We start from the raw sequence: 16081 nt of genomic DNA on the forward strand, positions 1-16081 counted from the left end.
CTAATAAGCAGAATTTTGGAAGATTATAATTAGGGCATTTGCAATGTTTTCATCTATTTCCTTTAAAACTCTGGGATGGAAAGCAAATGATTCAGGGGACTATTATTTTCCTCATTTACTGTTTTTTTTTGATGACATTAATTTTAGTAAGCCCTCATCCCTGTCTCAGTCTTAATTTCCTTGAGATGGCTAGCATGCTATCCTCTCCTCTACTGTAAATACTGATGCAAAGTAATTGTTCAACATGTCTGCAATTGCCTTATCTCCATTTGCAATATGATCACTATCAGTGGCTCACATTGCTACTGACAACTCTATTTTTTCTAATATAATTGTAATTTTTTTCCGTTGATTTTGATAGCCCTTTCATACTCCTTTTTTGTATCTCTCACTGTTTTGTCACCTTTGGTTGTTCTTGTTCTGAGATGTGTTCTTCTACCTCGGACTCTCGATGTGGGACTTGGTTGTTAGACACACTCTGGTATCTGCTTAACGCTTGTTTATTTGTAACTTGTTTAGATGTAGTACTGAGTAGGCACGTTGCTCCTTGGCATAATTGCAACTTCTCTCTTTCTTACTCTCGAGTCTAACACATGACTGACTGATGTCAGTGGTACACCATTATCTACATCATAACATTAGCATTTCCCATATGTTATCCCTTTATACTACACCTTCCCAAGTATACCATCCTATTTTTTAATAACAACATGAAACTATGGGTGGAATCGTCCCAGATTTGCACTAAGTGCAGTAATGGGCAGGTGAAATGATGTTTTACCTGCCAGCCACGATGGTGGGTTTTCACGCCATCGTGAAACTGATCGCGCCATATTGTCCACTCACACCACTGAACACGCCCGACGCCGGCAGGCACGGAAAATTCCAGCCTATGGCTTTATCTATTTAGGTTACGTTTCTGTAACTCCCTTTTAACAACTACAGATTCTAGCCAACTCCAACTCCTACTCTTCCCCTTCCCAAGTCACTGTCCTGGATTCAGGATTCAGTATTCTTGGTGCTTAGCGAAGACATCTTGGAGACATCAGAGCTTTCCTCTGCATCTGGTACGACAACTTCATCTGCAGAATAGGACAACACTTTAGCATCATTGTTGTCAGCATTGCTGGGAGGCAGAGTGTAGACTTCAGGATGACTGAATTGCACAGACAATGAAGACTTTTCAACAAAAGGTTGATCCAAATGGGAAGACTGAAGAGAATCAACCTTTGGACCCTCTGGGACTAGAAGAGAAGAACTCAGGCCACTCTAAGGAACTTCTTGTTCTCGCAAAGGACTCTGGGAAGAAGCTTCAGAAGAGAAATGATCTTCAGATCCAGGAATGACTGCCACAGCTGTAATGGCTAAAAAGGCATTGAAGACTTGAGATTTCAATAAACTCAGATGACGAAGGAAAAAATGGCCAACTTCCTTTAAGACTGTCAGGAAAAGAAGAAGGGATAATTTCCCAATGATATTTCGGGAGGGCCTCCTACTTTCTGTAGGCAGTGGTAAGACAGCCATACTCCTCTCTATACAAGGTTGCTCCACTATGAGCAATGAGAAAAATTGCTGAGAACGTGGAGACAAGACAGCCTCAACTTCTATAATTAGACAAATGTCCTGTAGACAATTAACTCTGGGACAAGGTTGCTGTACAGGATTCTGCCGCTTCAAATTGCTAAAGGTTCTGCCGGAGCTTCTGCACTGACTGCCACCTTGGGAAGGAAGAAGACTTTCAGCCAGGACTGAAGTTTGGATGTCAATTGACTTTCACCCTGGGAAGGTAAAAGCTCTTGAGCAGTGTGATCCTCTGTGGACTGTAACCTAAACTCAGACAAAGCATTTTCTGTAGAAGACTCTTTGTGAACAACAGGAGATAAAGTAAACAATACATCGGTAAATTCAGTGGATCTAAGGTATAAATGCTGCTCAACCCCTAAAAGCACAGCTGATTCTTCTAAAAAGGCAACAGAGACTTCATAAAGTGCATTCATCAATAGGAAAAACAAACCATTCTCTAGGACCTCAATCTTCAAGAGATCACTCAGTACTGCAAGGGATTCTTCCTCATCACCTTTCTAGGAAGAGCCAATTCAAGTTCAGCAGGTCTTCATGGGGATGGAGTGTCTTCTGTATCTGTCATCTCTAGCCTTACTTTAAGAAGAACTGAGAGATTCATAACTTCCTTGTCTGCCCGGGGTCTAGTGGATGGTGTTTCTGTGAAAGAAAGGAACTTGCTGCTGATTGTATAAACTTCCTCAGGTTCTGAAGGCTGAATTTCCACTGCTTCTAAATAAAAGGTTGAAGATTGTTGCATGAAAAACAGTGAGTGGTTTAAATGTTGGGCATTATCTGTCATTTCTAGGATTCTTAGAAGTATGCCAACATCGCCACTCAATAAGGATGTACGTTGATTGTGAAGAACATAGAGAGACTCAATGATCTGTCGCCCCTTGTAGCGAAGAGGAGCAATAATCCTGTCTTTGATTGGAAGGTCTATGCTGCCTGGGCTTTGTAATTTGATGTCTGATGGATGAAGGGTCATTGGCTGAAGCCAGTTGAGCTCATCTGCTAATGTGTTAACAGCAACTTCTGTATCAATTTTAAAAGTGGTATTGAAGCCTTGAACTTGGACTATAAATGGCCAGTGGATTAAGGCTATCTACATCCCTTAGGAACTCTGTAATTTTTTGGTGTTCTTGACTTTCCATTTCTCAGAAGGAATGTGTTTCATAAATAGTTTCTGGCCTTTGACTTTGATGACAATGACTGGATTTGCAGAAATGCTTGAAATGTCCAGTTTCGCCAAACTGGAAGCACTCTGTGCCCTCTGCTGGTCAGTCTGGGTATCTATGCTAGGTTTTTGTGCCACAACGCAAGCGTCACAAAATAGTTGCCAGTGTGGATTTTCTCACCCTTTTCTCTTGGTTTTGGGGGTTTCTTGTGGGTGGGGCAGCTGCCCATGGGCCTACCCAATCTATGGAGTCATGTGAAGCCTCGAAGTCACCACAAATTATAGCCTGATTCGGTGCTTGGAATTGGGGCTGCATTGTTTACTGAAGCGCCTGCTCAACAACAGGGTTCCATGGTAGATTAAAAAAGGTATCAAAGGCTTCAGGTATGGACTCCTGCACCCCCCTACCTTAGGAGAATGTCACCTGCTGCTGGACCCACTGCATAAAGAAAGGAACTAACATGAAGCTTTGGCTCTTTTGCGTGAAGACCTGACGCTGCTTGATACTGAAGAAAATGGTGTTTCCATAACTCCCACAGCTGACCTCTCTGCAGGCCTTTGAGGCAGGCAAATGGGCGGGGTAAGGACAGGGACTGCTCACCATGTACAGTCATCTTTACCTCTCTCCAGTGTGTCTCCTTCTTCCGCAGAAATTTTTTGAGCTGCTTTCAAAAAGCTCTTCATTCTGCAGCTCCTTCAATTACACCAATGTGGGTTTTTTTACATCAATATTGTCACTGCAGCCACCATGTTTTGAGGTGGATCCTTTACTTTGGACTCTAGACGTGGGATTTGGTTCTTAGACAGACTATTGACATACTCCAGTATCTGTTTAACACTTGTTTATTAGTACTACATCTAAACAGGTTACAGAGTGGGCATGCAGCTCCTAGGCATGATCCCAACCTTTCTCACAAGAGCCTAACACATGATTGACTGATGTCAGTGGCACATCATCATCTACGTCATACATTAGCACATCTCATCTATTCACCCTTTATACTACAGTTCTTTGCATCTTTCCCAATTGCCAGGATTTGTGTTCGTTTTTGCATTTTTATATGTTTTTTCTTTTAATTGTCCCTTACCACCTTAGTTGTTCATGGTTTTTTGGCAAGTAGAGTTTTTGCCCCTTTGAGGTATAAACTGGTTCAATTTTTTTTTGAATACCTTCTACTGATCTCCTGTTGTTTTATCCAGTAACAGATTTACCCAGTTTATCATGGACAGTATCTGTCTCATCCCATTCAAGTCAGTCTTGTTCAATCTAGAATAACCTGCATAATGATCGTTTCTCAATATTTCAAATATTTGAATCGTATCCCATTTCAATCATCGTTTCTTACTGCAAACAAGTTCAGTTCTCTTGAACCAAATCAAAGGGTCTGTTAAATATGATATTGTACCTGGTGTTTCCATTAGAGAGGGAGACCTAAGTAATGTATGTAATCTCAGATTGTATATTGGTAGGAGCCATATTGAAGAACAAATATATTTGGCTTGTGCTACACGTAAGGAATATCAGCAACTCATTCCACATTTGACCCAATTATATGACAAACCAAGAAATGAAGCTGATTGCTGAAAGAAGACCAATCAAATCTAACCAATAGGAGCTAGCAGTCATTCGTCAAGCATGAACATTTCTTGTGTTATCGGTATATATGGTGTACAATGTGTATCAGTGTCAACTTCGTACAGCTCTCTACAGAGCTGAATGTTTTTCACAAACAAAGAAACAGCAGATTAAGTGGCGTAGCCATGATTCAAATCTGTCCCAGCCCAGTAAAATGAACTTCTGTTGTCTGACAGGTGTAGGCAATAATAGTGATATGAGGGTACAGTGAAAATCCTTGTAGAATCTTTCTTCAGAGAAAATAGGATAAAATTCACAGAAGTGCAAATCTGATGTCAATCACCGAGAGAAGATGAATGAGAAGCACCTCAGAGAGTAGCTGTAGCTATGTCCTGATGTTCTATAAACTTGTAAATAGTTACTGATGTAAATAATGAAAATTGAATGAAAAACTATTGCCTCCAGCAAGATGTCTTCTTGAGTTTAAAAAAAAACCAGGGAATCTTGAGACAAACCTACAGTAACAGAGAAAGATGGAAGGAGGCTCAAGTGGGGCGTAAACACTGGCATGGAATGGCCAAATGGCCTGTTTCTGTGTCATATATCCTCAGTAATCCTATGTAAATTTCTATGATTCCTGAACAGAATTCTTATGAAGAGTTTTAACCAGAATAGTAATTATTATTTGCTTTCAGATGCTGATTGACATCACGAACATCTCAGCAGTTACTGCTTAAACATATTACTGTATAGTAAATTGTGTTGTGCCACTGGTTCATCTTCAATGGCTGAGCAAGGTGTTAGTCAGCATTTAAATAAACATATAGCTATTCTACAAATAATGATTCCATTCCAAGAGTTTGGTTGTTGTTGTAAATGCATAGTCACAAGTAGACAGTGGAAACCTGGCAAAATCTATGAAATTTTGAATGAAAATTTTTAACAAGGAACAAATCTACATTCTAAATATTTTTAAATGTTTGGGGTTATATATGTTTCCATCTCCATTGGCATTCCAATGTTGCCAACAAATACCAAATCTGGACCTTGTGTTTATTACTAATTAGGATGGCACTGCTCTATTTCTGATCTCAACAAAAATGGGAAGGCACTAGACAGGGTGAAGAAAAGATTAACAAGAATGGTTCCAGGGGTGAGGAAATTCAGTTTTGAAGATAGATTGGAGAAGTTGGCATTGTTTCCCTTGGAGAAGGCTGAGAGGAGATTTGATACAGATGTTCAATGAGGGGTCTGGACAGAGTAGATAGGAAGGAACTGTTCCTACTCATGAAAGGATCAAGGACAAGAGGGCACAGACTTAAAGTAATTGGCAAAAGAAGCAATGGCAATATGAAGACAAATCTTTTTTACGCAGCAAGTGGTTAGAGTTTGGAATGCACTGCCTGAGGGTCTGGTGGTGGCAGGTTCAATTGAAGCATTCAAGAGGGAATTAGGAAGAATGTACAGTGGAATGGCACTAGGTGAATTGTTCATTTGGAGAGCCAGTGTAGACATGATGGGCTGAATAGCCTCCTTCTGAGCTGTAACAATTCTGTGATTCTATGTAGCCTATAGAAGGCTTAATGAGAAAAATGCACCAGAATTGCTGTTCGACAAGTCATATATTGTTTATTTATTCCTTTTTTCTGAGGAAAAAGTAACTTCTTTCTCTGAGTTGCTGCAAAAATCAACTTCAGGTCCATTTATTTTCTTAGATTTGCAAACAATGGCATAGCTTTTCTCAAAAAATGTCATCTGGAATTTTGTGGTCCCTATGCTGTAGCAAAGGGCTGTCACCAGAGACTGAATTAAAAAATTGCCTCGAAAATAAACCCATTCTATTTTCACAGCAACTACTTACCAGAATCTGTATTTGTTTCTACAGATGATCCAAGAAAATGTACATCATGTAAAGGTGGCTATTACATGTAAGTTCATTTTTCTCATCTTCATATTGTCATCTTCTAAGTTGCATTTAAGAACCGTACGAATTGCAACCATTTTGTTTTAAATGGCATACATTTTTTTCAGGTTATATCATCACTAATAGAATCAATGGGCTGAGATCCTTCTATCTTAATTATTTATTTTCCCTGGCATTTCACTCATAAGGTGGAGTGAACAGTCTTGCTAACGTCTGGAGCTGTTTGCCAACATTGATCTTTGCTGCAACAGCTCAATACTGGTGATGACAGAAAATCCTGGCAGATGAATCATAATATTCATCCAGTGATGCATATTTCTATTTTGCATTGCCACATGTATATATTTAACGAATTATGTTGGCCTCCTTTCCATTGGAATCAATGGGTACTGAATGGCTGATTATTGTTTCCTGTTCCAAATGTTGTGCTGTAATCCCTTTCAGTTTGTTAAAGCAAACACAACTAAATGGTATACTGGGATGATTTATAACTGCCTCCCTCTCACCTGGCTTTTTATCTAATGAAGGGCAGTCAGCTGAGGAAAATCAAAGGGTGATGGTGGGGCGGGGGGTGGTGGTGGAGCTTGGCTGTCTTCTGATGCAATTTTCAGGCAAGCTGTAAATGGACAAACACCATGCGTGTCGAATTCATGAGTCAGTTTCAAATGAAAATCAGGCTCCAATGCTGCAGTCAGGACCTGATAGAAATTTTGAAGCACAAAAATTTTGGAAACCATTCTAACCATGCTTATAAAGTGACTGCTGGTGACATTCCACCCAAGGACCCCAAACCATAGCTGTTCCTTCTATGCACACTTGTTTTGGGGTGGGAGTTGAAAATCTCCCTTAATGGCTTTGTCATACTAACGATGAGCAAGACCACAGGAAATTTATTAGTAAAATCTATTTTTAGTGCAATTATAGAGTCTTTGAGCTTTATGATCATTAGGTGCATGCACAAGAACAATAAAATACTTCCTTAGTATGCAAGATTCTGATTTTTTTTCCCAAGTGCCAAAGTAAATAAACTAAAATTGGTTACACTAAATGCATTTGCTATGAATAAAAAGAGACTCAGTAGTATTATTGAAACACTTTTATATTTCAAGAATTTTTTTCATGTAAACAGCGTCACCCATAAAAATGTAACATTACATTACATAAACATTACATAGATCTACCATTTTTGTGAAGACACAGAAACTCAGGATAATGAGCTTTTAGTCAATAGATTCTGCCTCACCCTGACAATGTTGTGTTATAAAATCTAATCTCTAGTTTTCATCATCGTTGTTATGAGACTTGTCCAGCCAAGACCTATAAAAATGATGATACACTGAAATGTCAGGTTTGCCATGAGAACTGCATTGACTGTGATGAAGAACAATGCTATTGGTGTGAAACTGGCTCCTTCCTCTCAGGTAAGCAAAGCCCGGATGTGAGACTCCAATACTGATTACAAACATGAGGTTACTGTACATGTCCTGGGCTCCCCCATCATTGAGGATGGGATATTTTTGGAGCCTCCTCCTCTAGTGAGTTGTTTAATTATGTAACTTATTCAGGGTGTTTCACTGGTCTCCTAAGGAGCAAAATTGCAATAAATCACCTGGATCCCCTCAAACACTCACAACAAGAATTTTTACCTGCCTTGGTCTTACCCTTCACATACCCTCCATTGTGTTGTGTGGCACTACCGCCGTGTTAAATGGAATAGATTTCAAACAGATCTAGCAACTCAAGGCTGGGCAACCATGAGGTGTTGTGGGCCATCAGCAGCAGCAGAATTGTTTTCAACCACAATCCGTAACCTCATGGCCTGGCATATCCCCCATGTTACCACCAAGCCAGGGGACCAATCCTGGTTCAATGAAGAGTGCAGGAGGGCATGCCAGGAGCAGCACTAGGCATACCAAAAAAATGAGGTGTCAACCTAATGAAGCTATGACACAGGGCTATTTGTGTGCCAAACAGCATAAGCAGCAAGTGATAGGTAGAGCTAAGCGATTCCACAACCAACGGATCAGATCTAAGCTCTGCAGTCCTGTCACACACACTGGTGAATGGAGGTGGATAATTAAATAATTCACTGGAGGAGGAGGCTCCAGAAATATCCTCATCCTCAATGATGAGGGAACCCATCACATCAGTACAAAAGATAAGGCTAAAGCATTTGCAACAATCTTCAGCCTGAGTCTCAAGTGGATGATCCATCTCAGCCTCCTCCGGAGGTCACCACCAGAGATACCAGTCTTCAGCCAATTCGATTCGCTCCATGTGATATCAAGAAATGGCTGAAGGCATTGGATACTGCAAAGGCTATGGGCCCTGACAATATTCCAGCAATAGCACTGAAGACTTGTGCTCTAGAACTTGCCATGCCCCGAGCCGAGCTATTCCAGTACAGCTACAACCCTGGCATCTACCTGGCTTTGTGGAAAATTGCCCAGGTATGCCCTGTACACAATAAGCAAGACAAATCCAACCGGGCCATTTACCGCCCCATCAGTCTACTCTCCATTATCAGGAAACTGATGGAAGAGGCAATCAGCAGTGCTATCGAGCTGCACTTGTTTAGCAATAACCTGCTCACTGACACTCAGTTTGGGTTCCACCAGGGCCACTCAGCTCCTGACCTCATTACAGCCTTGGTTCAAACATGGACAAAAGAGCCGAACTCCAGAGGTGAGGCGAGAGTGACTGTCCTTGACATCAAGGCTACATTTGACTGAGTGCAGCATCAAGCAGCCCTAGCAAAACTGGAGTCAATGGGAATCAGGGGAGGTAAAACCTCCGCTGGTTGGAGTCATACCTAGCACAAAGGAAGATGGTTGTGGTTGTTGGAGGTCAGTCATCTCAACTCCAGGACATCACTGCAGGAGTTCCTCAGAGTAGTGTCCTAGGCCCAACCATCTTCAGCTGCTTCATCAATAACCTTCCTTCCATCATATGGTCAGAAGTGGGGATGTTTGTTGATAATTGCACAGTGTTCAGCATCATTCATGACTCCTCAGATACTGAAGTAGTCCATGCCCAAATGCAGCAAGACCAGAACAATACTCAGACTTGGGCTAACAAGTGGCAAGTGACATTCATGCCCCACAAGTGCCAGGCAATGACCATCTTACCCAAGAGAGAATGTAACCATCGCCCTTTGACATTCAATGGCATTACCATTGCTGAATCCCCCATTATCAACATCCTGGGGGTTACCATTGACCAGAAACTGAACTGGACTAGCTATTATAAATACTGTGGCTACAAGGGCAGGTCAGAGGCTAGGAATCCTGCGATAAGTAACTCACTTCCTGACTCCCCATCCACCGTCTACAAGGCACAAGTCAGGGGTTTGATGGAATACTCTACACTTGCCTGGATGAGTGCAGCTCCAAAAATACTCAAGAAGCTTGACACCATCCAGGACAAAGCTGCCCACTTGATTGACACCCCATTCACAAGCATTCACTCCCTCCACCACTGATGAACAGTAGCAGAAGTATACACCATCTACAGGATGCACTGCAGGAACTCACCAAGCCTCCTTAGACAGCACCTTCCAAACCCACGACCACTACCACCTAGAAGGAAAAGAGCAGCAGACTCATGTGAACACCACCAGCTGCAAGTTCCCCTTCAAGCCACTCACCAACCTGACTTGGAAATATATCGCCGTTCCTTCACTGTCACTAAGTCAAAATCCTGGAACTCCCTCCCTAAGAGTACTTTGGGTGTACCTACACCCACATGGACTGCAGTGGTTCAAGAAGGCAGTTCACCACCACCTTCTCAAGGGCAATTAGGGATGACAATAAATCGTGGTGTAGCCAGCCATGCCCACATCCCATCAATGAATAAGTAAAATTATCTGGAATTCTTTCCTAAATCTCTCTCCACTTTAAAAAATTTTCTCAAATCACACTTCTTTGGTCAAACATCTAATGCTAAACCCTTCGAATTTTCCTCCCTGGCTTACCCTCCTTGTCCTTCTGCCTATTTGTAAAGCACCTTAGGATAATTTTTATGTGAAAAGCAATATGCAAATGTAAACTGATGATAGCACAGTTCTAGCCATTCTAAAAAAAAAATTCTCTTTCTTCTCGAATTGGAATCCCTATGATCTTTCCCTAGGAACATCCGTTCAGTGCTCCATTTTATTCTGCCATTATGACCAACTCTTAAGTTTTATGCCTGACATGAATGCCATGTTCTTTGTTTGTTGGGCTCCCATACAAGTTCTAATTGTAGGAAGGACATGAGTAAATTCTCCCACTCTTCCACCGGAAAATGAGTGGAAACCTTAGAGAAACATTTTAAAGGCTATTTATGCCTTTTCCCTAGGTTTTCTGATGATGTTACGGTGGGAGATTGAGGAACTTGTAGAGATTCTACCCCTACTTCTCTTAATTCAAACTTGGTTTGTTTGAATTACCTCGTCTTTCAAATTGAAACAATTCAATAAATAAAGTTTTCTATGTTGTCTTATCAAATTGTTGAAATAATAATGTGAGATAATTTAATATTTTCAAGCAAAAAGCAACTTTAAACTAAGAATTGTAGACTGTTAGACTGCTGACTTCAATAAGAAACATTTTGCATTCCTCAGTTCCTAATGATTTAGATTTAAATCTATTCTGTAGGTGAAATACATTTGAAAATTGTTCCTTTAAAAACTAAGATCATAAAACTTTTATATTTCAGAGACTGAATGTGTAAAAACTTGCCTAAGTGGTTACTATGGTAATGAAGATAATGCTGTTTGTGACATTTGTCACCCCACCTGCGAAACGTGCCTTGGTCCCAGCTTTAATGATTGTGATTTGTGTAAAAATGATCACGTACTTCAAGATGGAATGTGTATCCTGAATTCTTCAGCACCCTGCAAAGATGGAAGCTACTGGAATGGTGAATCACACTTATAACAGTCAAAGTATTAAATGCCCATTTTTGTTTAAGTGTATAATATTAAACAGTGGAGAGGAAATAAATTAGATCTAGATGTGAATCCTATTTTCAGCTTGTGAGACGTAAGTAATATTTGCTGAAGGACAAATGACTGGATGGGCATGAATGGTAGATTTGGTGTCCACAACCAATTTTAATTATAGAGTATTACATCTTAATAAATATTATTGGAAATTAATAATTGTCAGGTTAACCTTGCTTTAAACCAAAAAAATCTTGTTGCTGAGCTATTCTTATATGCATATAATGCGCTGCTGACATTGGAAAACACTACAGTGTTTAGACAGAGCAAAAATGCACCAAGAGTCATTCAGGATAGTCTGCAGAAAAAGGAACCTCTCAGCCCCCACCCAATGTTCTCTTTTCTTCTGCAAGAATGAGTGCCAACATTGCCTGAAGTACCCATTCTCCATTTGTGATTATAAACAGTGATATGGTGAATAGGATCAAGCTGCAGCTGATCCCATGGGCCATAGTTAACAGTTATGCTGTTATGAAGCATTTTTTTATGAACAAAATAACAGAAGATCATAAAGAGCAGGAATAAGCCATCCTGCCCCCTGAGCAGTAGGATTATGGCCAATCTGTTTATGGCCTTAACTCCACTTTCCTACCTACCCCCCATAACCTTTGATTCCCATGTCAATCAAAAATCTCCTCAGCCTTTAAAATACTCCAGTCGGATCATATCATACATCACATTCCCTCAGCTGTTTGCAATAGGCAAAGTACTGAACATACCTAACCAGCCTGTGCTTGCAAAACTCAAAACGTAGTGTCCAACATTAGTTGTGATTCCACGATTGGAAAACACCTGCTAAACAATCCTGATTGTGCTAAGAGTGACATGTAAAACAAATTTAACATTATCAGTCGGACTCACAGCATGACTCACTTATGCATGTTAGAAACTACATATATCCACATACAGGGTCCTGTCCTTTGCAGACAGAGAGAACATGTCCATGCATTGCACCTTTTTCAACAAACAAATGCTTGGGGGTCAGCCATTCCCTGGTTCATTCTCCATGCCAATGCCTTGACCAATCAGTGTCAACCTGCCTGGTTTTAATTTGAATAAAAACTTGGCAGTTAACTGTTCCCTGCTGCATTCTCCATGGTATCGCCTCTACCAATCAAAGTCTACTTGCCAACCAGTACTTTTTTCTCATGCAGTATAAATTGTTGTTCCCTTTACTGTTGGTAATCTTGTGATCTGTCCTGATGAGTGCAAGATGAAAAGCTTAGATAGCATGTCTCTTTTTTCAGCAATACTCAAGTTCTGTACTACCAAATGACTATCTTCCTCCTTTCTTGAATAGAAGTGTTACATTTGCAGTTTTCCTATCCACTGGGACATTTCCAAAATCTAGGGAACTTTGGAAAATTACAAGTAATACATCCATTATCTCTGCAGTCACTTATTTTAAGTCTCAAGGATGCAGGTCATCAGGTCCAGAGGACTTGTCAGCCTTTGGTCCCCTTAATTTTCCTGGTATTTTTTCTTTAGTGATAATAATTGTTTTAAGTTCCTGTTTCCCTTTTGCCCCTTGATTTTCTACTATTATTGGGATGTTTTTTGTGTCTTCTACTGTGAGGACAGATACAAAATATTTGTTGAAACATTTTTCCATTTCCCCAGTTTCATCCTCTAATGGACCAATGCTTACTTTAGCTGCTCTCTTCCTTTTTATACACTTGTAGAAACTCTTACTGTCTATTTTTATACTTCTTGCTAGTTTTCTCTCATATTCAAATTTCTCCCTCTTTTTTGACGTTATTCTTTACTGGTTATAAAATTTTACCAATCTTCTGGTCTACCACTAATCCTTGCAGCACTGTATCCCTTTTCTTTCAATTTGATGCCATCTTCAACTTCCTTAGTTAGCCACAGATGTTGTATCCTTCTCGTATGTTTCTCAATGTTCAGTGTCCAAGATCGCTTTACCATTAGCAATGCTGTGTTTGAGATTTATTTTAATATAACACTAGTAACTTCTAGTTGCAAGCATTTGGGCTATTCCACTATCCTCTTATAATCCAGAACATACAACCTGGTCTATCGAGAAGATTAGCTATTGCAGCATCAACTGTTTAACTATCTCTGGGATGTTTAGCTCCACTCAGAGGATGCTTGTGTTGAGTAACCAGATGTGGTCACTGCTCTCTCTTTTTTGGTACTCCTTTCATTCTAGCTTAACTAATCTTGCACATTTGGTATATTTCATTGTTGTTATAATTTTTTATTTCTCTGTCCTTAGAGAATTGAGCTGTTCAATAACAGTATGATGCTGTTTACAAGTTTACTTCTGTCACATTGAAAACAACCTCCTTTATCCTTCCAACTTTCATTCTTAACATGCACTTAACTTAGAAGACCTACTTCTTAAACTATTTCTAATTTCCTTTGACAGTCCCTCCAAAACTTCCTGAGTTGAATGTCAAGAGTGCAATATTTTGTGCCTGTAATGTAATAAAATAAAGCCTCCTTTCTACAAACACTATTGTTTGACCACGATGATATATCAATATTCATTCCAAGTTGTCATTCAGTTTAGACAGGAACTTACCATAATCAACTTTGAATTAGTTGATGGATGCCAGTCTGTTCATTAGAAGCTCCTCTCTCCTTCTCATCCCTGCTCCCAAACTACTACATCCAGAGTTTTTCAACAATTTTCACTACTTATTTTAATGTTATTTACTCATATAAGTTGACACATTACTTAACCTATTTGGTTTCCTTTTCAAGATCCTGACTAGGTTTGCATTCTCGATAATTTTTTCTCAATCTGACCTCTGTCTTTAGTTTCAATGAGTCTAATTTCAGCCCCCTGAGACTTTGATCACTTCTCACAGAATTCCAATGTGATCGCTTTTGGTTTTCCCAAAATTCAGTAGCCTGGTTTAGGAGAACATTTTTACTAAAGTAATTTTAAAAATGTTGGTGATTCTCATAAACACGGACAGACAGAGGTGTCACTGGCAACTGAATTTGCACAAATATAAAATATAGGGGCCAATGTTCCCTGACTATTGCTTCCAGGGAACACAGTCCTCATGCACGTTACATAGTACAGTGACCTCTGAGTTTCCCTGGTAAGGTGGAGCCAGGTATATGTTAGCCAGGAAAAGAGGGCATGCTTCATCTTCTACCTTTCTCATGCAGCTATGGTGATGGGGTGGTTGAATAGGTTTGCAATATTGGTAATTAGATACATGAGTGTCCTGTAAAGCTGGCATTGAGTTTATGCTGAGAACTCCCTCAAACCAGTGTTCCTGATGGGAGCTGGTAGCAGGCTGAAGAGTAAGTTAGGAAAGTAAGTAAAGAAAATTGCATTAACCAAAGAGATTTTGAAACCTTCAATGGCAAACAGAAGTTTCTAAGGCAGGTAATCTGAAAAGCTACAACAAAATATAAATTGTCTCCTACTTTTGCCTGTACTAGGTCCTGCCAGAATGAATGTTTGCTAGAGGCGCCTTTGGCTCATGGCAATGGATCAGGACATGACATTCTAGTTTGCTTCGGTTTTACCAGATACAGAACACTGAATCTGTACAGCAGTAGACTGAGAGAAAACAGCAGAATGAATATATAAAAATGGCACTAAGGATTCTACATATGACATAGTGGTACTTAAATAAAGAACATAAGTTCCTGAAACAGATTTTCCCCTGCCATTTTCTTGCCTTACCAAAAGATAGAGAAAGAAAGACCACATCTCTGATCTCTGCCAACTGGTGGCATATTGGCAATTTCCTGACAGATGTGATATTGGTTATATAATTCATTCAACCAGATATTGATGGGTGTATTGTAATGAGATGTAAATGAATAGAATACAGCATGTAATATATTTACTGTCAAGAACAGTGAAAGCCAGTGAATTCCTGGTATCCAGGGTGGCTAAAGTGATGAGGAGGATGGGGCATGGGTATTGGTGGGTGGGAGAAGTGAACATGCTGGAGGTGTAGTTAAATCATCTGCAATTGGTCATAGAATGGTTGATTGCATAAGACAATGAAGGAGATTTCTTTATTTCAAAAATTCTTCTGCCGGAAGCACTGGGCATAATATGCTGTGATGGGTGTCACTGCCATTTTCCTCCACCATCTGCTCCCACACCCCATGGCCAATTAAATCAGGTAACTTGCCAGTTGCAAACATGCCACCAAATCCCTTCAAAAGTATGAACATGACCCCAACCCCAGGAAATCTGGGAAAGTCAAAGGCCCCACGCACAAAAGTCCTCCCAGCCATGGTTGCAATATCATTGTGGCCCAGAGGAACATTTGTCCTGTGTAGATGGTTTTGTCATGTAACCAAACAAAATTGCAATGAGGAAACACTGTCTCATCTCACTGTCAGGTAGTTGTGCTAACAGTTGCTCTAATTTCCATTTAGTTGAAGAAAAATCCTGCTTACTCTGTTCTGATTTGTGCAAGACGTGCACAGGTGATGGATGGAATGAATGCACCAGCTGTCATTCAGGTACAGAACGCAAGGATTGCATTTTGCTGAACAATCTATCTTATCAGCAATTTGTCTCACTAGAAAGCAATCTTCCATTGGCAGAATCCATTAATACAGTAGTTCCTTTCTTTTGCAGCCACACATAAAGGAAAATTTTTGTCACTTTATAAACATTAGATGTTGCCATTTTTGCCAGCATTTTTGCTTGCTTATCAATGATTGGGCAATGGAATACTTTCTATTCTTGCTACTTACTGTCAACAATAAGCTTTCCAGGTCACGTTTCCTTTATCACGAAAATGTACCTTAATCCAAGCACAGATGCACATTTCTAATTATGACTTTTTCATTTGCCACACCAGTAATCCTTATGGCCTGTGTGAGTGAAACAGCCAATTTGCTGTCAAC

General features: G+C 40.1%; 1 protein-coding gene across 1 annotated transcript in view; it reads left to right on the forward strand.

Moving 5' to 3' along the window:
• Window positions 1-16081, forward strand: part of pcsk5b (proprotein convertase subtilisin/kexin type 5b) — a 459575-nt gene that overhangs the window by 379862 nt on the left and 63632 nt on the right. The window contains exons 25-28 of the mRNA XM_078567301.1: window positions 6199-6241; window positions 7516-7658; window positions 10936-11139; window positions 15605-15691. Coding sequence (XP_078423427.1) covers window positions 6199-6241; window positions 7516-7658; window positions 10936-11139; window positions 15605-15691 — 477 coding nt within the window. The remainder of the gene's footprint in view (window positions 1-6198; window positions 6242-7515; window positions 7659-10935; window positions 11140-15604; window positions 15692-16081) is intronic.

The sequence above is a fragment of the Cetorhinus maximus genome, chromosome 2 (genome assembly GCF_964194155.1).
Source record: "Cetorhinus maximus chromosome 2, sCetMax3.hap1.1, whole genome shotgun sequence".
Classification (NCBI taxonomy): Eukaryota; Metazoa; Chordata; class Chondrichthyes; order Lamniformes; family Cetorhinidae; genus Cetorhinus; species Cetorhinus maximus.